This window comes from Coenobita brevimanus, chromosome 4, assembly GCF_032717465.1.
Source record: "Coenobita brevimanus isolate Jiangsu-jjx chromosome 4, ASM3271746v2, whole genome shotgun sequence".
NCBI classification, from domain to species: domain Eukaryota; kingdom Metazoa; phylum Arthropoda; class Malacostraca; order Decapoda; family Coenobitidae; genus Coenobita; species Coenobita brevimanus.
The window spans coordinates 34,405,248-34,431,625 of record NC_136957.1 but is presented as its reverse complement, the minus strand read 5'-3'; the positions used below and the strand labels follow the sequence as shown (position 1 = coordinate 34,431,625).

The window sequence follows — 26,378 nt, the reverse complement described above, 5'->3', positions numbered from 1 at the left end:
GTTCCTGTACAACCAAAATTTTAAATTGTGCTTTGTATGATACTTATGGTCAGTCATTCCCTTCCCCCCTCCAAATTAAGCAGAAGTCAAAATAATTTAAAGCCAGAGAAAACAGGAAGCTATGTTAATTTGTGTTATAAAAAAATTAACCTCACTTTCAAAGCCTGAGAAATGAAAAATTACCATTATTTTGAAAGCCTAATAATAATAACAACAACAATAATAGTAATAATAATAATAATAATAATAGTAGTAATAATGATAAGACTTGGATCATGTGTTTTCAAAGGACCCCCTAGTGTTAAGCCTGGCCACCTACACGCCAAGCACTGCCTCTCACCTCACACCATTGTTTTCATCACCAACGCTGTCTGTTTGCTGAGGAGCACAGTATGGATGATAAAATTACCTTAAATCCCTGTGATGCTCTTTTTAGCTTACTTCTTCTGCTGCCGATGATTTGACTCAATTTGGGCGAGGGTTCTAGTACTGAAGGGGTTTGTGAAGCCTGTTTCTGATATATCTAACCTCTCCAGCACTGAAAGTCTCTCCTAACATGGATAAAGTTAGCTGGAGAAAGTGAGAAGAAAATTAGAAACGAGTCACTGGATGCCAGGGGTTAAGTTCCATATCTTTTTCTAACCCCTTCAGTTTGAGGACCTTTTATCCTAAGATGAATAGAATTGCCCTTTTTCTTTTTCTTTTTTTCTTTTTTTTTTATATGCAGAAGGTGTCCTCAGGCTGATGGGGTTGAGTCTCCTTGATGTATTGTTATTCTTCCAGCAACTGTGTGATATGTTGGACTGAGTGATGCAGGGTTGGCTTAAACTAGGTCATGTCAGGTTAAATTAAGCTGGGTTGGATTGGGCTGGGGTTAGGCAGATTGGGATAGGTTAGGTCGCATTGGATTGTGATGGATTGTGTTTGGTTAGGATAAGTCATGTTAGGGAAGGTTAGTTTGGGTTGGATTGGGGTAATGTAAGGCAGATTTGGATTGGTTAGCATACAGTAGGTTAGGCTGCATTAATTTGTGTTAGGTTAGATTGGGTTGGGTTACAGTAGGTTAGTTTGGATGTCAGGTCGGGGTAAGGCTGGGTTGACTTAGGTTAAAGTAAGGCAGATTTGGATTGGTTAGCATACAGTAGGTTAGGCTGCATTAGTTTGTGTTAGGTTAGATTGGATTGGGTTACAGTAGGTTAGTTTGGATGTCAGGTCAGGTTAAGTTAGGTTTTAGTAGGGTCATTTGGATTTGTTTGGATTAGGGTAGGTTAAGCCAGATCTTTTTTTTAGGTTCATTTGGATTGGACTGTGTTAGGTTATGTTAGACTGGGTTAGACTAACTCTGGTTGGCTTATTTAGGTTCTGCTGGGTTGGGCTGGGCTGTGTTGAGCTAGGTTCAGATGATAGAACTAAGACCATATTGGATTGCCTTAGTGCAATGTATTGATATCAGCTTACTGGATCATCATCATCATCATCATCATCTTCTTCATCATCAGCATCATTGTCATCGTTATTCAGTCTCCACCATCATCATCAATTCTCATCACCATCAATTCATTAGTCATCATCATCACTCATAGTTTAGGTGAGGATCATGATGTTAGCTTCAGAGTTTTTCAGCAAGTAATCCTATTCATTTACCTGCCCCCCCTCACCTCCCTCTGGGGCCAGGACACAAGTGGTTTTGACAGGAATTAGCCAGACAGAACCGAACATAGACCGGCATTGGGTTACAGGCATGCCGGTGTATGTTGTTGAATCAGGATAGATGTGGTTGTGGTGGGTTTGTGTGGATTGGGTAAGGGTAGGGCAAGGTAGGGTAGTGTACTGGGAGGGTTATGTGGGTTGGCTTGGGTTAGGGTAGAGTGAGGGTGGGGGCATTAGGATAGATAAGGTGAGATTAGATTTGATGACGCTGGTTAAAGTGGCCATTTTTGCCACAGACTCATCTGAATGTGAACCCAGTAGACTGCAGGGTGGTTGACCTTTTTCTGCAGTCTGCCATTCTCTTCTCAGGTGATAGGGAAAGAGTTGAGCGACTAGATATCTCATTATATTAGTTAAACCAAGGCCCAGATAAAATCTTATTCATTTCCTTAAGCAAGTCTTAGATCAGAGTAGGTTATCAAAGTTTTGCATGAAAGGTAAATGTAATATTGTTTAGATCATGATGTGAAGATGTCATTTTAAGTAGGATATCTGTTGATTTTGTGCCCTGTAGCTCCAGATACAGTGTAGTAATCTCTCACTGTATGCTTTTATCAGACGCCCCAAACCCTTAAACAGCTGTTTGGTGTAAGATGCAGACCATTAAAAAAGAAGCAAATCAAGTGTATAGTTGTACATTTTGGTTTACAGTATTCTGAAGCTTCATTAACAAGTGTACACATTTCTCTCAATGTTACTTATTGTGTTGTTGTGTCCACCATTTTATCAGTATGCTGGCTGACTTCTGTTGTGCCTCTTGACTCACATATACTCTGCTCACATTAAGTAAGTGTAAAATTGTCATCTTGCCATCTTAAATACAGTGCTACAACAGGGGGTTATACACTAGTATATTGTGCTACTCATGAATAATTGCTGTGGGAAAGATGCATGACTACTATATACTGTTTTACACTAACTTGGCCTAAATTTGCCACATCTCCATCTTGAATGCTGAGTTGTAACAATGAATTGCATTATAATATGATGCTAGTCACAAAGAAATGAGATGAAAAGGTTGTGGAGTGGTAGCATTGTCTTTTTGTCACAGAGCCACATGAAATAGGCTGCAAAAGGATAATCTGGGCCAAGGTATAGTGAAAAGAGTATAGTATTGTCTTATTTGGCCGTTGACCTGTGAGAACTAAGCTGCAAAGGGACGAAAATCTGGGTCAAGGTAGAGTAAAACGAGTACATTATAGTATTATCTTATTCAGCCATTGACATACGAGAGATAAGCTGCAAAAGGACGAATATCCCCACCTAGTTATGATAAATGAGCTGTAATTCCACTAATCTTTTCCACATACAGTTTTCTATCTATCTATAGCCAGACACCTTAATCTAGTATGGGGTAGCCACAAACAAATTGCCTCCATGTTGCCCTGTCCCCTGTCATTTTGCTGACCTCCCTCCCAGCTCACATTCCCCCTCTCTCATATACCTCTCCAACATACAGTATTGACTCTAAAAACAGTACATTCAAGAACACACCTCATGTTGAAATAGTGAGGCCGTACTGTATTAAATGTTGGGTATTTTGCAGAGATAGGCCTGGCAATACTGAATCCTGTACAACACAAGACCAGTTAGGGACCATCATCATCATTATTATCATCATTATCATCAGTGTCATCATCATCACCATCATTGTCACTGTTGTCATCATCATCATCATTATCATCTTCGGCATCATCATCATCATTGTTATCATCACTGTCATCGTTATCATCATCTTCATTGTCACTGTCATCATCACCATCATCTTCATTGTCACTGTCATCATCACCATCATCATCACTGTCAACATTGCCATCATCATTATCTTCATCATCATAGCCATATTTTCATATGGAGTTAGTATATCAAAAATGCTGCTGCTGTTTTATTTTTTCAGTATGCTTGTGCATTTAGCATGTGTGCATGTGCTTTTCATGCCTTGCACTTTCAAACAGACATGCTTACATACACACGCACACACCTGCATGTCCAACACCACCTCCAGACTGGCAGGAAAACTGTTTTTAAGTGTAATTTGACTCTTATGATGTGAGAGAATAAGGATCAGATTATAGTTAGAGTGAAAATAAAGTAGGTTAAGGAGCAGAAAATGGAGGGGTAGAGGAGGTGGGGGTAGGGGTAGGGGTGGGGTGGGGTGGGGTGGGGGTACTGGGGTGAGGGGTGAGGAAGATTAAGGTCTATATTCTTGTCAGTTAAGGAAGCTCCCTAACACCTTTTCCTGGGTGATTTGTTTTGTTTATTACACCTTACTGTCCTTTTCATTGTTACATAAATCCTTCGAATACATTCATGCACTGCAAAAATAACATACAAAAGGATATTAACCAGCCATATCCAAAAATAAATCACTTTGGAGAGGTGTTAGGGAGCTTCCTTACCCAGTGAGAATGAGACTAAGGATTATATTTTAAATTGCACAGGAGGGTCGTTAGCACCTCTTCCTAAGTGATTTATTTTAACACCTTGCCATTCTCTTCTATGCAGCTTATGTTTTTTTCCATATCAATATACAGTGATCCCTCAATATAACGAACCCTTTTATAGGGAACTTCGGATGTAACGACCCACCCCTCCCCCAATTAGTTCGTTATATCGAGGGTTTACTGTACTCTTCGTCACTAATATACAAGAGAAGACTGACGTGTAATGTGCAGACTAAATCACTTGCTGAAAGGTGCTATGGATGCCCCAAAGCTGCTCAGAATACAGCTTATGGAATCTGGGGGTTGTCCTCATTATTTTTCCTGCAATACTTTTTTTTTTCTCTTAATTTTTCTTTATCTTTTCTTCTTTTTTTTTTTTCCCCTTTAGTGGTAGTGGTAGGTGGGGACACTCACCATCCACTCACTCAATGTAGTGCAGCTCTAAGGTGCCTGTCCTTTCCTCTCTTTCTTCCATCTTTCTTTCCTTCCTTCATCGTCTGTCTTCCTTTCCTTATTTCTTTCCTCTTCCTTCTGTCTATGGGTGACTCTACACTGAGTGACAAGCCAAATGGTTTCCTGTACACCAGGAAACCATTTACTTCACTGGGTGGTAACCATATAACCAGATTACGGCACCTGGTGGTTTAGTGGGTAACTACGGCACTCCAGTTGGATTGAGCCTGTGTAGGTTTATATCCAAGGGGTGGTTGGTAGAAAGACAGAATGCAGTCTTGATGTTGTTAAAGAGAGAAAAATACTGTATTTGTATTGGCTTACAATAAGAAGGGGACACGGCAAAAAATAAATAAATAGTAATAATAATAATAATCATAATAATAATAAGTATAGAATGATCAGAAGGAAAGCTGGTGATGAAGGGACAGATGGCAGGATAAACCATAGGACAGTGGCTTGGAGATTATAGGTTTGTGAAGAAGAAATGACAGGGTGAGGTATAAGGAGGTAGACTGGAGATGTGGAGAGGATGGAGGGCAAGAAATTAATGAGGGGAGTGTATGTGAGTGAGGTAGAGGGGAGGAGAGGGAGGGGAGAGACCAAGGATGAGATGGAGGGATGGAGTGGAGAGGTATATGAGAGAGGGAAGTATAAGCTGGGAGGAGGGCAGCGAAATGGCAGGGGACAGGGCGACATGGAGGTGATTTGTTTATTGCTACCCCTTACAGGATTAAGGCATTTGGCTATAGATAGATAGATAAATATATTGGGATAAGAGATAGTGATGAGATGGTGATCCATAGGAGATGATTTTGGATAAGTGTAGCAGCATGGCATAAGGAATGTATGAAAAATCAAGGTTTTCACAATCGGATCCCAGTTTTAGGCAGACAGTATTTGAATTTATGGATGTACAGTATTGTGCTTCAGAACAGGAACTTATGACATAAAAATTCCCTCTTTATACCTTCACTTCCTTGTATTCTGTCCTTACCATCTGACATCCTGTTGTCTGTCGCCTGCTTTGATCTTCCTTTTTGTTGTGCCGGACAGGGATGCCTTCACGTGGTGGCACTGATATGACTGGGCAGTGGAGCTGCCAGGTTATACAAATGTTTCCCAGTCCCTGCTTTGTTCCCTGAAGAGATGATGATGGGTTGCAGACAGCTTCAGCCTGCAGTTCACTGGGTTCACTTTCAGATGAGCCTGGGGTTCCAACTACTACTACTACATTATTGCTACAACTACTGTTACTACTACTACTACTACTACTACTATTTCTGCTACTACTACTGGTACTACTAATACTGTATTGCTGAAGTGTATACATGTTGACCAAGAACATAATAATGTAGCCCAGTATAATAATCATTGTCAGTAATATTCATCGTCATCATCATCATTGTCCTCACCATGATCCCCAAGTCATATTCCATTTTGTCAGCTTGAAAAATGTAATCAAGTTTTTTTTTTTGCTGTATTCCTCATTTTTTAGTGTCTTTCTACAAAATTCTTGATTTTCCTGTAAGCAGACTTGATGAGAATGTATTTTAATTACATCAAATTCCCCTTCCATGGACCTGTGAAAGCCGTTCTTATTCCACCACTGTTAGCCGATGAGAATGGGTTTTTCCTTAACTGTTGAGAATTTCTATATCAGTGTTGAGTGTTTAGAATGACTGCATGTTTCTTCTGAATTGTGCATTGAATTTGTTGAACACCTAACTGTTGGGAAAGACTTGTTACTGTGGTAACAGTTAATTTGAAGAAACCTACGCCAGAAATAACTATCGTAGGCTTGATGGCAGTTGTTCGTGTCAGCCAGGTACACGGATATCTTTTCGCAGTATGTTCTTGTCACCCAGTTTACCCTCTTTTTACTGCACAGATATCTTTTTGCAGTGTGGTCTTGTCAGTCAGCTTATCCCCATCTTACCACATGGACATATTTTTTGCAGTATGTTCTTATCAGCCAGTTAACCCCATTCATACTACATGGTTATCTTTTTGCAGTATGTTCTTGTCTGTCAGTTTATCCTTTTTTGCTGCACAGATATCTTTTTGCAGTATGTTCTTGTCTGTCAGTTTACCCTGTTTTACTACATGGATGTCTGTTTGCAGTATGTTCTTGCTGTTACCAGATGACTCTATTCCATGAGGGCCTCCTATAGAGTTCATTTATTTTAACTAGGAAGAGATTGTTGTCTTTTTGGAGCATCGTACCCATTGGTGGAAAGCAGAAGGCATTACTATGGCTTAACATCCACTTATACAACTCCCTTATAACTGTACTCCATTTATTCTAACCTGGCCTAACACTGCCATCTCTCCTTGAATGCTGAGATATAAAAAGAGAGTAGCACTGCGATATGATGCTAGTCGTGAGACATAACCAAGATTAGAGGATAAATCTGACTGGTAATCAAGGAGATTAGAGGATAAATCTGACTGGTAACCAAGGAGATTAATTGCTACAGCATAACGACCCCCTGGGGGTAGGGGGGTTTTTCAAGAATACTCCCCCAGTATCCCTGCTTGTCGTAAAAGGTGACTAAAAGGGTTGGCGGAGGGTTAGTGCCCCTCCCCGGAAAACAACTAACAAAAAAAACAAACAATAAGCCTCGGACAAGGACTGACCAAACGATGACGACTCAGGACCGGACAAAGGACTTGGTAATGGGTACTTGGAATGTAAGAGGAGCGAATGATGAGGTGAAAGAGAGAGAGATTGTCCAGGTGCTTGAGGGTGCGAAAGTGGATGTATGTGGAATAACTGAAACAAAATGGGGAGGAGAAAGTGTGAGAGAATGGGAGTATGGATGGGGTATATGTGCAGGAGTAGGTGAGAATGAGAGGGCGAAGGAAGGAGTATGTATAGTTGTGAGTAAAAGATGGAAGAAGAGCATAAGACAGTATGGATCAGTTGGGTCAAGGATTGTGTGGGTAAAGTTGAAAGTTGGAATACAAATGTGGGCGATTGTGTGTGTGTATGCGCCAACGCAAGATCGTGCTAGAAGAGTGAGAGAAGAGTTCTGGACAAATGTAGAAGTGTGCATGGAAAAGTTTGGAAGGAATGAGAGAGTGTTTTTGATTGGTGATATGAATGGTAAAGTTGGGAATGCGAAGGTGGATGGAATAGTTGGTGAGTGGGGTGTGCCTGCTGAGATAGATGAGAATGGGAGTGCGTTAGTGGACATTTGTGCTGGGAGGGGGATGGTGGTAGCCAATACCCTCTTCAGGCATAAAATGATCCACAGGTATACCTGGCGAGTGATGAGAAGGGTGGGTGGTGAACTGAATGGAAGGAAGGCAATGATTGATTATGTGTGTGTGGATGAAAGGATGCGAAGATGTATAATGGATGCAAGAGTTTATAGAGGTTGGGGGAGTGGACTCTCTGACCACTACTTGGTGGTGGCCAGAATCAAGGTCCAGTTAGAGTGGAGAAATAGAAGAAGGGAAAGACGAGAGGAAGGAGTAGTTGCAAGGAGAGTGGAAAGGTTACAAGAGGATGAGAAAAAGGCAGAGTATAAGAGAGAAGTGGAGGAACGATTGGGCAAATATGAATTGGAGCAGATGGGAGACGTGGAAGGTGTGTGTAGCATATTTACAGAAGAAATATGTGCAGCATGTGATGTGGTGTGTGGAAGGAAGAGAAGACGGAGGGGGATGCAAGGAACAGCGTGGTGGACTGAAGAGGTGAAACAGGCTGTGGCACAAAAGAAGAAAGCATACAATGAATGGATGAGAAATAGGGGCGTGGAAGAAGTTGAGAGGCGGAAGAGAGAGTTATATGTAGAGAGGAAGAGAGAGGTGAAAAGATTAGTAAGAGAGAGTAAGAAGAGAGTGGATGAGGAATTTGGAAGGAATTTGAGTGTAAAGTGGAGGGACTGTAAGAAAATGTTCTGGAAAGAGGTGAAAAGAGTAAGACAGGGTGGAAGTGAAGTTAGCAGGGGAGTGAAAGATAAAAATGGTAGATTACTAGTGGAGAAGGGAGAAAAAGTGAGCAGATGGAGAGAACACTTTAAGGAATTGTTGAACGTAGAGGATGGAAGTAATGCGAGTATAAGTGGCTGGGGAATGGCTGGGAGAAGGAGGGAGGTGAGAAGACAGGAAGAAATCAGTAGGATAGAAGTTGTGGAAGCAATGAAGAAAGTTAAATCTGGGAAAGCCCCAGGAATTGGAGTGTGTGGTGAAATGCTGAAGCATGGGGGAGAGATAGTAGTAGAATGGATGTGGAAGATGTGCAGATTAGCCTGGGAGGAAAGTAGAGTCCCGGAGGATTGGAAGTCAGGTATAATTATTCCCTTGTACAAAGGAAAAGGGGAAAAAGAAGTGTGTGGTAATCATAGGGGCATTTGTCTTCTTAGTATAATAGGAAAAGTGTATGGCAGGATACTTATTGACAGAGTTAGAGAAAGAACAGAGAAATTAGTTGGAGAAGAACAGGGAGGCTTTAGGAAGGGAAGAGGCTGTGTAGATCAGATATTCATTCTTAGATCTTTAGTGGAAAAGTTTCTAGAGAAGGGAAAGAAGTTGTATACGGCTTTCATGGATTTGGAGAAAGCATATGACAGGGTGGATAGACAAGGATTGTGGAAAGTGTTAAGAATATATGGAGTAGATGGGAAGTTGTTGAATGCTGTGAAGAGTATGTACGATGGTGCGAAGGCTGCAGTGCGTGTGGATGGCGAACTAAGTGAATTTTTCTCTTTGAAAGTTGGGTTGAAACAGGGATGTGTCATGTCTCCGTGGTTATTCAATCTGTACATGGATGGAGTAATAAAAGAGGTACAAGGTAGGGTAGTGGATGTTGGAGTGGCCCTGGTGAGAGAGGATAATGTTTGGAAACTCCCTGTACTGTTGTTTGCAGATGATACTGTGTTGTTGAGTGAAGACGAATGGGAGCTGCAAGGCTTGGTGGATGAGTTTGGGAGAGTGTGTAAGAAACGGAATCTGAAGGTGAATGTAGGGAAGAGTAAAGTGATGGTCTTTGAGAGAGGTGAAGTCAGTGAATGTACAGCGAGGTTGGATGGTGAGGAATTGGAAAATGTGGGCACGTTTAAGTACTTGGGTAGTGTGATGAGTAAGGATGGAGGTTTGGAGGGTGAAGTGCTTGAAAGGGTACAGCAGGGAAGAAAGGTTGCTGGTTCTTTGAAAGCAGTGATAAGAAACAGGGAAGTGAGCATGGAAGTGAAAAAGTTACTACATGACAGTATTGTGATACCAACTCTAACGTACGGAAGTGAAGCTTGGACGTTGTTGGAAGGACACAAGTCAAGAGTGAGAGCAGTGGAAATGAGTTATTTAAGAGGAGCCTGTGGAGTCACGTGGAGAGATAGGCTGACGAATGAGGATATAAAGGAACGTTGTGGTGTTGATGTGGATGTGATAGGGAGCGTTATGAGGAACACACTGAGGTGGTTTGGCCATGTGGAGAGGATGGAGGGTGAAAGACTGACGAAGAGAGTGTATGTGAGTGAGGTGGAGGGGGGAAGAGGGAGGGGGAGGCCGAGGATGAGGTGGAGGGATGGGGTGGAGAGGTATATGAGAGAGGGGGGTGTGAGTTGGGAGCAGGGCGACTTGGAGGCGATTTGTTTGTGGCCACCCCAAACGGGATTGAGGCGTCTGGCAATAGATAGATAGGTAGATAACTTAGCACTGAGGTCAGTTCCATCAGATGGAAACAAACCAGCCATAGTTAAAGTGAGCAGTGTATGGTAGTGAAGAGGTTAATGCAGCCTCTGTATAACCCTACATTATGGAGTTTCTGCATAGGTAAAAAAATAATTAAAATAATGATAAAATAATAGTAATCATAATAATAATAATAATAATAATAATAATAATAATCATCATCATCATCATCATCATTATAATACTAATAATAATAATGAATCTAGAAGTAGGAAGAAAAGGAAAGTAAAATAATGATAATGTCAAGAGGGTACCTGTCATATTTATTTATTTGTGTATTTATTTTTTTATTCATTTATTTACATATTATTTTTGCAGTTGGGTCCATTCATATTTATTTACCTTTTTTGCAGTTGGTTCCGGTCATATTTATTTTTTTGTTTTTTGTTTTTTGCAGTTGGATCTACTCATTTATTTATTTATTCATTTTTTTCAGTTGGTTCCTTTCATTCATTTATTTTTATTTAGTTTTGCAGTTGGTTCCAGTCAGATTTATTTATTTTATTTATTTATTTTTTTCCAGTTGGATCTACTCATTTATTTATTTATTTATTTTTTTCACTTGGTTCCTTTCATTCATTTATTTTTATTTTTGCAGTTGGTTCCAGTCAGATTTATTATATATTTATTTATTTATTTATTTATTTTTTTCAGTTATAATCTCACTTTCATTGCATGGTTTATCAATCTGCATGGCTTCATAATGCAAGAGTTCATTTTAAAAGCTTGTAAGATGAAATAAATGCTGTGAAAATAAATGCTGTTGGTTTTCATATTGCAATGGCTCTTTAGTAAATGGTTGTCAAAGAACCAGTTGGCTTGTGAAAATGTAATCTGTAACAGGAAGAAATATATAATACAGGTAAATATACAGGTGTTATTGAGTCATTGATGGATTGATTTGGGTGGATTATTTGGGTGAAATTGAAAATTCTGTGTACATTGACCTTTTTCCGGTTCTCTCTCTCTCTCTCTCTCTCATCCATTAATTTTTTTTTTCACTGTCTTATTAATTGTATCAGTACAGTATTATATATATGTATATGATTTTGTATTTATCGATTTCTGATAATATTTTTAGTTATTGGTATTTTGTTTTTGTTTATGAGTTTGTATTTATATTCATCCATATTATCAGTCAGTATTTATGAAATTTTTATCATAGCCTATAATTGGGCATGGGGGGAGGGCAGCAAAATGGCAGGGGACAGGGTGACATGGAGACAGTTTGTTTGTGGCCACCCCTTACGGGATTAAGGCATCTGGGAATAGATAGATAGATATGTTTTTATTCGTGCTGGAAATTTATGTGTATTAAGACTATATACAGTATTGACGAACTATCATGCAGGTAGGTGGATGACATGGCATATTAACTGACCAGCTTCCCACAAACACAAGCTTGACATATAGTTAACCAATCACAGCACAGATAGATTTGCTGTGAGAATACAGCCCATGAAAGTGTAGGTACTGTAATCATTCTTTGTATTTTGTGGGCACTGTAGCTATTTTGCTGTATTTTTGTATTTTGTATTTAGTATTTGTATTTTCTCCGAACTGCATCTCTCAGGAACTCGCTTCCCCAGAGTTGTTTCCCCCCAAATTTCAACCTGCAGCTGTTCAAGTCCAACTGTTACGGATATTTTATGAATGGTGTATAGATTATTTTTTTTTATTCATTTGCTTTTCCTACCTCTGTTCCATTATTAATAAAGAAAAATAAATTAGGTGGCTGTGTCATGTGTGTGTGTGTATTATCAGTGTTGTGTTATTTCCACAGGTTGAAGAGGAAGAAAGGCTCAATATTTCAGAGCATACAGTCCCTGCAGAAGAACAGTGCCAAGGTGGGTCTCGTTACCTGGTTCCAGTGGCTTATTATTATACTCCTTTTACCTTAACTTGTCCCAACATTGCCATCTGTCCACCTTAACTTGGCCTAACATTGCCATCTGTACACCTTAATTTGCCCCAACATTGCCATCTGTCCACCTTAACTTGGCTCAACATTGCCATCTGTCCACCTTAACTTGCCCCAACATTGCCATCTGTCCACCTTAACTTGCCCCAACATTGCCATCTGTCCACCTAAACCTGCCCCAACATTGCCATCTGTCCCTATTCAGCGCTGCACTGTGATAATAGATTAAGACTGGAATATGATGCTGGTCATGAAGAAGTGAGGAGGAAAGGATGTAGAGCCACAGTATTCTCTCTTTCTGCTATGAAGCTATGTGAAATAACCTGCAAAAGGATGAAAAACTGGGCCAGGTTAAGGTGAAAGAACTAGAGTGACAGAAGTTTTGTGTGTTACAGTGTTCATAGTAAGAATAGTCTCATATTTTATCAGCAACAAAACTTTCCTCTCCCCGACACCAACATTAACTCCATTTTGTCAACAGTACCATAAAAGCTCTGTGCATGATCTTGGCTGTGGGAATGCTGGGAGAGGCCTGGTGGTTAGAAACTTTGTCTGTTGTGTGAAATTAGGCAAGTTTGGTCCCAGGCTGGGGCAGGGAACACTTTGATTAATTTTGCTGTTGTGTGAAGTTAGGTAAGTTTGGTCCCAGGCTGGGGCAGGGAACACTTTGATTAATTTTGCCATAACAGACTTTACTGATCTCGCACAAGACCCACTGACATCACATCACCCCCACTAATGCCAGTGCACCAGTATGGGCTGAAGAGGTGGCATGTCAATCTGTGTGGCATGTAGGAGGGCTCGTCTAACCTCCAATCTCCCACAGTTCTCGATTAAAAATGGTGCCTGGGATGGTGAGTCAGTAGGGACATGAAACAACGGTTCGCCAAATATACAGTATAACCATTGTATATCCTGTAAGCCTTATATAAAGTCTGTGAAGTCCTCTATGAACCACCTCTAACTCTTTTTAATTCTTTCTAACGCACAGAGTTCTTGCCAGAGTAATGCATACAAGTAGAAGTCAGCAGAGACACAAAATGACCAAATGCTTAATTCAAAACATTTGTAAATCCTCTGTAAACTCTCTCTAACCCTTCTAATCCTCTATAAACCCTCTCTAACCTTTCTAATCCCCTATAAACCTGCTCTAACCCTTCTAGTCCTCTATAAACCCTCTCCAACCCTTCTAATCCTCTATAAACTTCTAACCCTTCTAATGCTCTATAAATGCTCTCTAACCCTTCTAATCCTCTATAAGCCCTCTCCAACCCTTCTAATCCTCTAAACCCTTCTAATCCTCTATAAACCCTCTCTAACCCATCTAATCTTCTATAAACCCTCTTTAACCCTTCTAATCCTCTATAATCCCTCTCAAACCCTTCTAGTCCTCTATAACTCCCTCTAACCCTTCTAATCCTCTATAAACCCTCTCTAACCCTTCTAATCCTTTATAAACCCTCTCTAACCCATCTAATCCTCTATAATCCCTCTTAGACCCTTCTAATCCTCTATAAGCCCTCTCTAACCCTTCTAATCCTCTCCGCACTCCCCAGTTCTCAGCGAAGAGGGATGCCTGCGACGAGAAGTCAGCAGGGGCGCGAAATGATTACCTGCTGTCCCTGATCGCCGCCAACACACACCAGCAGCGGTATTACGAGGTCGACTTTGAGCGTATTCTGAGGGTGAGTTGACAAGGGAGACAGAGATTATTATTATAATTATCATTATTATTATTCTTATTATTATTATCATTATTCATTCATTCATTCATTGCCAGACGCCATGTATCCCAAATGGGGTGGCCAAGGGCTTAGAGTTAATTGTTTTACAGGGAGGGGCACTAATCCTCCACCAACCCCACTTGACACGTAGGGATGCCAACAGCATCTGGTGTTCCCAGGCAGTCACCCATCCAAGTACTAACCAGACCCAGCGTTGCTATCATTATTATTATTTTTATTATTATTATTATTATTATTATCATTGTTATTGTTATTATTACCTCACCTCACCTCACCTCATTTACACTTGATATGACCCTCGCTGACAGACGCTGGAGTGTGATATGTACGACAAGGTGGCAGAGTACCTGACCCTGATGAGTCGCACAGAACTGCTTACGTGTTCAGCATCACAAGCATCATTCAACAAGATCAAGGAACAGGCCACCACGGTTAGTTTCAATGCCTGGTACTTTACTCAGAATGATAAGTGTTTGGTGATGGGGCGTATTATTGGTATATTGATCTTGTGAAAATAACCTTGTGAGTGCATTTGTTTTGATTTTGTGTGTATGTGTGTGTGTTTTAAGTACTTATGTGTAATTTATCACTGAAATTGTCTTTGTTTTTTCCTGATTCTGGGTACTGTACTGGATATATATATATATTCAGCCAATAGCTGTGAAATGCATACAAAAACTAGTCACCCATGTGTTGTACTTTACTAACAGTGATGGTGTGTGTGTGTATGTGTGTGTGTGTATGTGTGTGTGTGTATGTGTATGTGTGTGTGTGTGTGTATGTGTATGTGTGTGTGTGTGTGTGTCTGTGTGTGTGTGTGTGTGTACGGTAACAATGTATATAATATTTCAGGTAACACGAGGGTACAACCTGCGGTGCTATCTGACCTTCTATCCGATGTTGGGTCAGAATATCCAGTATGACTTTGAGCCGTGTGAGGGAGATAAAATTGAAACCGTCGTTATGCATGACGAGGGGTGCCAGCAGGCTCTGGAGGCGGAGGGACGCAAGTGTGTGACAGCCATACAGCGGGAGGTCAAGGTGGGTCACTCTTGGGTCAGTGGTATGGCTGTTATGGTAAGACTAGGGTCGTGGGATTCACAGGAGGTCAAGGGAGATTAAGGTGAGTTGGAGTTATAGTTATTATAATGAGGATAAAGGGAGAAAAGGTCATACTGGGTTAGGATAAAGGTCATGAGTGGTTCTGCCAGGTCACAGCAGGTCAAGGCAGTTAGAATTGCAGGTATTATAGTGCAGATTAGCAGAGAAGGTCATACTGGGTCAGGATAAAGGTCATGACTGGTTGTAGAAGGTCATAATAGGTCAGGGTGGGTCACAGCAGGCTCAGGAGGCTGAGTAACTAAAGGAAAAAATTAATTGGTCTGAAGGGGATAGTGTGTGGGTCAATCAGAGAAGACAAAATCACCGGGAACTTACTGATTGAGAAAACTTTGTCCATTTAAACTCCCCTCATAGAGATTTTCTTTAATTGAGTTCATTTGTGTCTGTCTGTCTGTCCTGCTCTTTCATTTGTCAGCCTTTCATCCAGTCTTCTGTTCATTCATTCATGTATTCATCCTCACCCCCATCCACCTAACCATCCATTCATCCATCCATTTATCTGTACATCCCTCCATTCATACATATATACATATATACATGCATTCATATATACAGTCATGCATACATGCAAATGTACTTCATACATCCATACTAATTTATAAACATGCTTATATTGATTAATTTGTTCTGCCTGTCTGTCTGCCCATCTTTCCATCCATCCATTCATACATACGTCCAATACATACATACATTATAATAAACTCATGCAGTCATTTCCTCTTCCGCCTATCCATCCATCCATCAGTCCTTGTAATGTGGAAAGGAATTAATGAGGTGTTTTCAATATGATGGCATCATTTTTTTTCCTTTATATCCACATAATTTTGTACATGTCCTTGTACTTGAATTTGGCTCTCTGTTAACTTGGTTTTGTTTTTTCTTGGTGGGAACAGTCTTGTGGGCTCCTGGCCTTTGGTTCCTTCTTATTTGCATTAAAAAAAAAAAAAATCTTACTGCCTTATCTTCCTTAGTCAAATGCTCTGAAATAATCCCTGCTTCCTCACAGGCGATCCGAGAAGCAACCAAGAAGATTCAGAAGCTTGGTGTGGCCGGCAAGAGCGAGGCGGATCTGCCCCCAGATGTGGAGCAGCGGCTGGACGAACTGAGAACGATCATCAGGAAGGCCGAGACAAACAAGCTGAAGGCAGAGGCGCGGATACAGTTGCTGAGGGATGGTGGAGGTGGGTGATATGCCATGGGGAAGAGAGGTGTTTTAATTTTGGTGTGGATGTGGTAGTTTGTGTGTTCTTACCTAATTCTTACCTAATTGTATCTTTACAGGAATGAGTCAAGCTCGTACTGTCCCGTGTCTTAAACCATATTTATCGTACATATCCTTAAATTTGTGAATTGTTTTGGCACACACTATTTCATTCGGTAGTGCATTCCATTGATCAATTGCTCTGTTTGGGAAACTGAATTTCCTTACGTCTTTATCACCTCTCTTCTTATGCAGTTTTTTGCAGTGTCCTCTTGCTGATGCTTCTCCCTGTGTTAAGTAATCATTTATGTCTATTTTCTCCTTTCCTGATATGCACTTATATATCATTATCATGTCACCTCTTTTCCTTCTCTCCTGTAGTGTTGGTAGATTCAGTTTATTTAGTCTTTCTTCGTAGCTTAGGTCCCTTAAGCTTGGTATCCATCTTGTAGCGGCCCTTTGAACTTTTTCAATCTTGTCTATATGCTTTTTGAGATGAGGACTCCAGACTACTGATGCATATTCCAGGGTTGGTCTAATGAATGATGTTATTATCCTTCGTAGCATGTCTTCATTTATGTATGTGAATGCTATTCTCATATTTGCAAGCAGTGTATACATGTTCCGTACCTTCTCGCTGATGTGGTCAGCCGGAGATAGTCTGTTATTGATCATCACACCTAGGTCTTTCTCTCTTTCTGATGTGTGTAGGGTTTTATTTCCTAACTTATAATCCCAATCAGGTCTTTTTCCACTTTTACCAAACTTGATTACATGACACTTGTCCACATTGAATTCCATTTGCCATGTACTACTCCATTCATGAAGTTTATTTAATTCTTCTTGTAGCTCTTTACAAGAGTCTGTGTTAGTAATTCTCCTTTGTATTTTTGCATCATCTGCAAACATATTCAGATAGCTCTCATTTCCAGTGTTACTGTTTATATCATTTATGTACACTAAAAACATGTTGGTGCCAGCACCGAACCCTGTGGTACTCCACTAGTCACTTCTTTCCATGATGAGTAGTTTCCTTTTAGTACTGTCCTCATTTCTCTTTTTATGAGAAAGTCTTGCATCCAACAAAACAGTTTGCCTCGAATTCCTCCTTGATGGTACAGCTTCCATAAAAGTCTTTGGTGTGGTACTGTGTCAAAAGCTTTCTTGAAATCTAAATAGATACTGTCCACCCATCCTTCCCTTTCCTGTATTGTGTTTGTTACTCTGTCATAGTAGCTCAACAGATTAGTGACACATGATTTTCCTTTTCTGAAACCAAATTGTCTTTCTGTTATCATACTGTGTTCTTCTAGATGATTTACCCATGCTTTTCTTATAAGTTTTTCTAATACCTTGCTTACAACACTGGTCAGTGATACTGGTCGGTAGTTGAGAGGATTTTGTCTATTTCCTTTCTTGAATAAGGGGACAATATTTGCTTTTTTCCAAATATCAGGTAGTTTCCCTTGACTCAAGGATTTCTTGAAAATTAAAAATAATGGTTTACTTAACTCCTTTGCACATTCTCGTAACACCCAACATGAAATTTCATCAGGACCACTTGCTTTTCCTCTGTCTAATCTACTTAACTCCTCTTGTATTACTTTTTCTGCTATTTGTATATCTGGTAGTATATGTGGACATGCGTGTTCCACATAGTCCCTCTCAAAATTTTTTTCTTCTGTAAAAACTAATTGGAAATTCTTATTTAGTGCTTCACAAATATCTTTCTCTTGTGTATAAGTGATTCCCTCGTCTGTGATGGATTGTATTATATCTTTTACTTTGGTTTTGCTTCTGATATAGCTGTAAAACAGCCTTGGTTGATCACTACTTTTATTTATTATATCCTCCTCAAACTGTTTTTGGGCTTCCCTCCTTATTCTTGTATAGTCGTTTCTTGCCTGTTTGTAATTATTATACGCCCTTTCACTATTGTGTCTTCTGTATCTATTCCACAACAAATCTCTTCTTTCTTTTGATTTTTTACATTCTGTATTGAACCATTTCTGTATTTTCTTATCTGCTTCTTTGTGCTGTGGGATGTACTACTGGACTCCTATTTCATAAAATTCACAAAATTTTTTATATACAGCATTTAAATCTTGTCCTCTAAGCTCATTTTCCCAATCAACTTCTAAGAAATACTTCTTTAGGTCTTGATAATTTCCCTTTTTATAGTTTAAGCTCTTTTTGTAACTGTCATTGCTGTTTACTATGTCATATGCTATCCTGAAGTTATAATTTAGTACTGCATGATCGCTTTTGCCGAGTGGAGGGTGATATATTAAACTGTCAATGTCATTTTCTTGCCTAGTAAATATTAGATCTAGCACTGAAGGTACATCAAGTCCTCTTTTTCTAGTGGTTTCCCTCACATGTTGCGTTAAGAAAACTCTTGTACGAGATCCAGGAGCTTTTGGTCCCAACAGCTTTCTTGGCTATTTATATCTAGAGTATTCCAATTTATATTTGTATTGAAGTCCCCAGTTAGTATAATTCTTTCCGATTTCTCTTCCATTTTATGTATCAAGGATCTTATACTCTGAATTGTACTCTCTGCCAGGTCCTCATATTCGTCTCTTTCCCATGTGTTTGATCTGGGTGGCATGTACAAATTGGCTACAATTACTTTACCTTCAGATGTGTCGATCTCTACTGCAATCAGTTCTACTTGTGATGGTATATCTAGTTTTATTTCATTGACTTTTAGATTTTTCTTAGTTAATATTATAATTCCTCCTCCTTTTCTTAAATTTCTGTCTCTTCTTCATATATTGTATTCCTCTGAGTTTAGTATGTCATTGGATATCCTTGGTGTTAATTTTGTCTCAGTTAGGCATATTATTTGTGGTTCATTTTCTCTGACATAATCATTCATCTCTAGTAATTTAGATACCATTCCATCCACATTTGAGTACATCAACTTTATCATCTTGTTTATATACTTGTCATGACATGGTTCTACTGCCTTCCTCCTTTTTCTTCCATCCTGTTTGTGTACCACTTTTGTACCTGCAATCCTATTACTTTGTAAAAAAATTTCTTCTTCTCCTCTTCTGATCTTCCCTCATTTTTTGTTTTTGCTTCCTCCCTTTTCTCTTTCAGTAATTCCAGTTCTTCTTGTGTTAGGCATCTTTTTATCCATACATTTTTGAACTCCTCTTTTTCCATAAGATTCTTTGCATTTTTTAGTATCTCTTCCACAGTGTTTACACTCTGGAAAGTCACCTTTAGAGGTCTTGTCTTGCTTTTCTCGTATTTCCCTAACCTTTTGTGTTCCTCTATGTCTTTACTACAGATTTCCTCTGATACTTCCTTCAGTAAGCTCATTACATTTGCCATCTCCTTTTTGTCTCTAGTATTCTTGTTTTTAATTTCTTCCTCTTCTATACCAGTGATTACTATTGATTTATTTATTTCTACTGAATCTCTGACTAACTTTGGATTGTTTTGGATTATTCTTTTCACTTCCTTTTTAATGCTTTTTTCCTCCACCCTTGTTTCTAAGTCTTTCTTTACTTTCACCATTTCGGCATACGTGGTTTCCACATCATTTTTGTAGCTTTGCACAGCTTCATTCACCTGTGTTATCTTCTCCTCGATATCACTGCTCTGGTCCATAAGACTGCTTGCTTGTCTAATTGTCTCTGTGTCATTTTTGAACTCTTCCATAACATTTTCGTGATTGACTACTGTACTTGCCATTTCACTCACTTTCTTCCTAAGTGTACTCAATTCCACTGTTAGTTCACTGATGATTGTGTCTTTCTTATTGGCCTCCCTTCCTAGGTTTTCTATCTTTTCCTTTTGCAAGTGCATTTGCTTCTTTATTTCATCAATTTCATTTTTGAAAGCCATTTCTAGTTTGTGTACACGTTCAACCAGTCTATTGTGAGTGTCCACTTCAGCCAGTTCTTGGTAGAAATCATCATTTTGCTTTTTACTTTTATCCCTTTTCTTTTCCAAATTTGTTTTACTGAAGTATGTATCCATTTTGTAATACTAAATGAACAGAGTATGTACTTACAGAGTATGTACACTTTCCCCGTGTTGCTGTAGTCTAAACAAACCCAGCTGACTCAACGCATCGTGGTTCTTTGTTCTGTTTGAACCAGTCTTATTTAAACTTATTATTTCTTTTCCTTTTAATAATGAAAAGTCATTTAGTCTAACCTGGTACAGAGCTTGACTCATTCAAAGATACTTATTTAGGTATTGCCTCTGGCCGTGTTGGTCTGGTATGGAGCGCCGGTGATGGACGTCTACCTCCGATGATTCCCTCAGTGTGTTCTTACCTAATTGTTCTTACCTAATTGTATCTTTACAGGAATGAGTCAAGCTCGTATTGTCCCGTGTCTTAGACCATATTTATCGTACATATCCTTAAATTTGTGAATTGTTTTGGCATACACTATTTCATTCGGTAGTGCATTCCATTGATCAATTGCTCTGTTTGGGAAACTGAATTTCCTTACGTCTTTATCACCTCTCTTCTTATGCAGTTTTTTGCAGTGTCCTCTTGCTGATGCTTCTCCATATGTTAAGTAATCATTTATGTCTATTTTCTCCTTTCCTGATATGCACTTATATAGCATTATTATGTCACCTCTTTTGCTTCTCTCCTGTAGTGTTGGTAGATTCAGTTTATTTAGTCTTTCTTCGTAGCTTAGGTCCCTTAAGCTTGGTATCCATCTTGTAGCGGCCCTTTGAACTTTTTCAATCTTGTCTATATGCTTTTTGAGATGAGGACTCCAGACTACTGATGCATATTCCAGGGTTGGTCTAATGAATGATGTTATTATCCTTCGTAGCATGTCTTCATTTATGTATGTGAATGCTATTCTCATATTTGCAAGCAGTGTATACATGTTCCGTACCTTCTCGCTGATGTGGTCAGCCGGAGATAGTCTGTTATTGATAATCACACCTAGGTCTTTCTCTCTTTCTGATGTGTGTAGGGTTATATTTCCTAACTTATAATCCCAATCAGGTCTTTTTCCACTTTTACCAAACTTGATTACATGACACTTGTCCACATTGAATTCCATTTGCCATGTACTACTCCATTCATGAAGTTTATTTAATTCTTCTTGTAGCTCTTTACAAGAGTCTGTGCTAGTAATTCTCCTTTGTATTTTTGCATCATCTGCAAACATATTCAGATAGCTCTCATTTCCAGTGTTACTGTTTATATCATTTATGTACACTAGAAACATGATTGGTGCCAGCACCGAACCCTGTGGTACTCCACTAGTCACTTCTTTCCATGATGAGTAGTTTCCTCTTAGTACTGTCCTCATTTCTCATTTTATGAGAAAGTCTTGCATCCAACAAAACAGTTTGCCTCGAATTCCTCCTTGATGGTACAGCTTCCATAAAAGTCTTTGGTGTGGTACTGTGTCAAAAGCTTTCTTGAAATCTAAATAGATACTGTCCACCCATCCTTCCCTTTCCTGTATTGTGTTTGTTACTCTGTCATATTAGCTCAACAGATTAGTAACACATGATTTTCCTTTTCTGAAACCAAACTGTCTTTCTGTTATCATACTGTGTTCTTCTAGATGATTTACCCAAGCTTTTCTTATAAGTTTTTCTAATACCTTGCTTACAACACTGGTCAGTGATACTGGTCGGTAGTTGAGAGGATTTTGTCTATTTCCTTTCTTGAATAAGGGGACTATATTTGCTTTTTTCCAAATATCAGGTAGTTTCCCTTGACTCAAGGATTTCTTGAAAATTAAAAATAATGGTTTACTTAACTCTATCTATCTATCCATAGCCTGACGCCCTAATCCCGCAAAGGGTGGCCGTAGACAAAACACCTCCAAGTCACTCTGTCACCCACCATTTGACTCCCCTCCCCCCAACTCACCCCCCCCTCCCTCATATACCTCTCAACTCCATCCCTCCACCTCATCCTCGGTCTACCCCTCCCTCTCCCTCCCTCCACCTCACCCACATACACCCTCTTAGTCAGTCTTTCACTCTCCATCCTCTCCACATGTCCAAACCACCTCAGTGTATTTCTCCTAATCTTTTCAACCACATCCACATCTACCCCACAACGTTCCTTCACTTCTTCATTCATCAACTTGTCCCTCCATGTCACTCCACATTCTCGTAACACCCAACATGAAATTTCATCAGGACCACTTGCTTTTCCTCTGTCTAATCTACTTAACTCCTCTTGTATTACTTTTTCTGCTATTTGTATATCTGGTAGTATGTGTGGACATGCGTGTTCCACATATTCCCTCTCAAAATTTTTTTCTTCTGTAAAAACTAATTGGAAATTCTTATTTAGTGCTTCACAAATATCCTTCTCTTGTGTATAAGTGATTCCCTCGTCCGTGATGGATTGTATTATATCTTTTACTTTGGTTTTGCTTCTGATATAGCTGTAAAACAGCTTTGGTTGATCACTACTTTTATTTATTATATCCTCCTCAAACTGTTTTTGGGCTTCCCTCCTTATTCTTGTATAGTCGTTTCTTGCCTGTTTGTAATTATTATACGCCCTTTCACTATTGTGTCTTCTGTATCTATTCCACAACAAATCTCTTCTTTCTTTTGATTTTTTACATTCTGTATTGAACCATTTCTGTATTTTCTTATCTGCTTCTTTGTGCTGTGGGATGTACTTCTGGACTCTTATTTCATAAAATTCACAAAATTTTTTATATACAGCATTTAAATCTTGTCCTCTAAGCTCATTTTCCCAATCAACTTCTAAGAAATACTTCTTTGTGTGTGTGTGTGTGTGTGTGTGTGTGTGTGTGTGTGTGTGTTTGAGGTGGGGTGTGTGGTGGGGTGTCTGCAGGTGTGAGAGAGAGAGAGAGAGAGAAAAGATGAGACAGGAGAAGACATAAGAGCTATGAAAGAAGAGTGTGCTATGAAAACTGAAAACTAAAGTCAGTGTTGTGTGTCCCCAGTGGAGGTTGAGGACTACAGCAAGAGTGTGGACAGTGACAGCCTTGGCGTTGAAGCAGAGACCAGCCTCAGTCGGTCTGGATCAACGCTGTCCGTCAGGGAGGAGGTTAGTAAAGCACAAGGGTCACAGGGAAGAGAATAGCATGGGTTAAGATTGGTTAGATTGGATCTGGTTAGATTTAAGTCATGTACAGTAAACTAAATTGGTTAGGTTAGTTTTGATCTGGGTAGGGGAGTGTAGGTGAAAATAGATGAAAGTAGGTTGTTAGGGGGGATGTAAGTTGGTGGGGGGAGGGCAGCAAAATGGCAGGGGACAGGGCAACATGGAGGAGGTTTGTTTGTGGCCATCCCCTTATGAGACTAAAGCATCTGGCTATAGAGAGATAGATAGATTATTTGGTCAGAGGGGGATACTTGGGGTAAACTTGCATTGTCTTTGCATCAGCCAGCACTGTGTTCATTATTCATCATTCATTCATTGCCAGATGCCATGTATCCCAAACGGGGTGGCCAAGGGCTTAGAGTTAATTGTTTTACAGGGAGGGGCACTAATCCTCCACCAACCCCACTTGACACGTGTTCATTATTACTCTGACTTAAAATTGCCACCTCTTCCTCTTGAATGCTGAGTTGTAGCAGTAGATTAACACTACTGTATGGTGCAAGTCTCTAGAAAGTGCTTTGGAAATGATGTACAGCCATAGAATTGTCCTTTTTGTGCAGTTTATCTACATGAAATAATCTTCAATATTCCAGTGCCTGAGAGGGATGCCTGTGTGTGGTGGCACTGATATGGCTGTGTGGTGATGAGAGGGATGCCTGTGTGTGGTGGCACTGATATGGCTGTGTGGTGATGAGAGGGATGCCTGTGTGTGGTGGCACTGATATGGCTGTGTGGTGATGAGAGGGATGCCTGTGTGTGGTGGCACTGATATGGCTGTGTGGTGATGAGAGGGATGCCTGTGTGTGGTGGCACTGATATGGCTGTGTGGTGATGAGAGGGATGCCTGTGTGTGGTGGCACTGATATGGCTGTGTGGTGGTGTGCCAGGCTGTACAAATGTCCCTCAGTCCCATCCCTACCCCCCAAAAGGAGGATGGTGGACTGTGGAAAAAGGACAGCTTTGGCTAGCAGTTCACAGGAGTCATGTTCAGATGAGCCTGAGGTTGTAACTACTATGACTATAATGAAAAACTAAGCCCCTCTTCCCATACTCATGCAGGGTGAGGGAGTTGCAGAGAGTGATGAGGGTGTGGGAGTTGCAGAGTGATGAGGGTTAGGGGGTTGCAGAGAGTGATAAGGGTGAGTGAGGAAGGAGCACCAACCTCCCTCTTTCCCTTACTCTTTCAGGGTGAGGGAGTTGTGGCCGAGGCTGAAGAGAGTGAGGAAGGAGCCGCCCCAACCACCACCACATCACAAGAGTCACCAGCGCCGGCAGAGTACCAACGCGAAGACACCTTACAGAGTCACGAGGACGGTACGTGGAGGGACTGGGGTGGTAGAGCAGATTGTATAGTAGTTGAGAGAGAGAGAGAGGACTGAATAGCTATAGTTGAGGATGACAGCCAGTATGGGGACACTAAAGAGTTAAGAGGATGGTATGTAGGTGAAGTGGGCCTAAATACTAATACACTGTGTAGCACCTCTTCCTTAATATTGTAGCTTGGCTGCTTTCGTGTAATATTCCTCATGTGCCTTGAACATATCTTAAATATATAATACAGATGCTACTGATATGGTAAATGCCAAAATATACTGGTAAACAGGAAGTGCAAGAGAACTTTAGCTTACAAGAATCCAGACCATGTTGTGTTCTTGTTAATTGAGGAGGTTTTCTGGCGTAGTTTCTTCATTCATCTTGCTGCTTTTTTCTTTCTTTTTTTTTTTTTCTTTTTCCCTGCTCACTGGTGATATGAGGTACCATTCAGAAAGCAAAGGAAAGGAAAAAAAAATTACAGTTGGAGAAATAATCAGTAACATGCTCAGTGAAAAAAGCCACACACTCACTCACTCGCCATTTGTACTTACAGAATCCTGACTCCACCTCATTGGCATAATTTTCTCTGTTATTTATGTCAGCATTTGGCATGGTAATATTCAGTTGTATGTTGGTGCAGAAATAGATGACTCAGGTAAATGTGTTAAGGAAAGAAAAAGTGGAGTGACACAGGGAAGGAAGGAAGGTGGCTGGTGCTATGAAGGCAGTCATACTAAAGAGGTCTTAACTGTCAGTGAGTTGGTTGTGTATGTGCAGATGATTAGGAGTGAGGTGATGGAGCCAGGATTCCAGGGGTTTGAATGAGGTGTTGTTTCACTGGGCATGCTGTTGATAGTTCTACATTTTTATTTCCTCTTTCCCTGATTTATATGTACTACTTTGCCCATCTCGAAGTAATGATGATGATCATACTACTGATGAGGTTGACAGCGAGTTATATTAAGGTGAACTTTGTGTAAAATGCCAGTGATGATAAAGACACTGATTTCTCTTTTTATCATCGTGCATCAGGTCGGCTTGATGCGGGCTGGGACCCCATGAGCGTAGACTGGGGTGATGCTCCAGTCTCCCCGCTACCACCCGTCACCAATGGCCCACAGGATGACACACAGATATACCCACGATGCTCCGTCCTATACAACTATACGGTGGGTGGGCACAGTGGATATGGAATGATAATATGGAAGATGCTGGTAGTCTAGCTGACAGTGGTTTACTGGATAGAGAATTGTTGTTGGAGGCTCAGTGGTAACTAGTTTCATCCCACCTAACATAATGCACTCCACAGTCTATTGTAACCTAACCTAACATAATACTGTAATCTAAGTTAATCCAAGTTAACATGACCTAAGATAAATTTAGCCTAACCCAGCCATATGTAAGATAATTAAAATCATTGTAACCTTTTCTCCTACAGGCCCAGAACCCTGACGAGCTGACAATAGTGGAGAACGAGGAGCTAGAGGTGTTGGGTGAGGGTGATGGTGATGGATGGGTGCAGGCAAGGAACTACAAGGGAGAGGTTAGTTATTTACAGTTTAGTCTGCCCGTCATCCATTAATACATCCATCTTTTCATGTATTGAGTATATTTTTAGTCCTTTTGAGCCTCTGGAAAGTGGTGGGAGTAGTTTCCATGTGATATAATAGAA

At 40.1% G+C, this 26,378-nt stretch overlaps 1 protein-coding gene across 1 annotated transcript in view; it reads left to right on the top strand.

The window, feature by feature from the left end:
- nwk (FCH and double SH3 domains nervous wreck) overlaps positions 1-26,378 on the top strand; it is a 137,345-nt gene that overhangs the window by 42,369 nt on the left and 68,598 nt on the right. Inside the window, exons 7-15 of the mRNA XM_080269954.1 lie at positions 12,091-12,154; positions 13,785-13,913; positions 14,282-14,404; positions 14,826-15,014; positions 16,102-16,276; positions 23,232-23,335; positions 24,580-24,706; positions 25,739-25,875; positions 26,145-26,249. Coding sequence (XP_080126080.1) covers positions 12,091-12,154; positions 13,785-13,913; positions 14,282-14,404; positions 14,826-15,014; positions 16,102-16,276; positions 23,232-23,335; positions 24,580-24,706; positions 25,739-25,875; positions 26,145-26,249 — 1,153 coding nt within the window. The remainder of the gene's footprint in view (positions 1-12,090; positions 12,155-13,784; positions 13,914-14,281; positions 14,405-14,825; positions 15,015-16,101; positions 16,277-23,231; positions 23,336-24,579; positions 24,707-25,738; positions 25,876-26,144; positions 26,250-26,378) is intronic.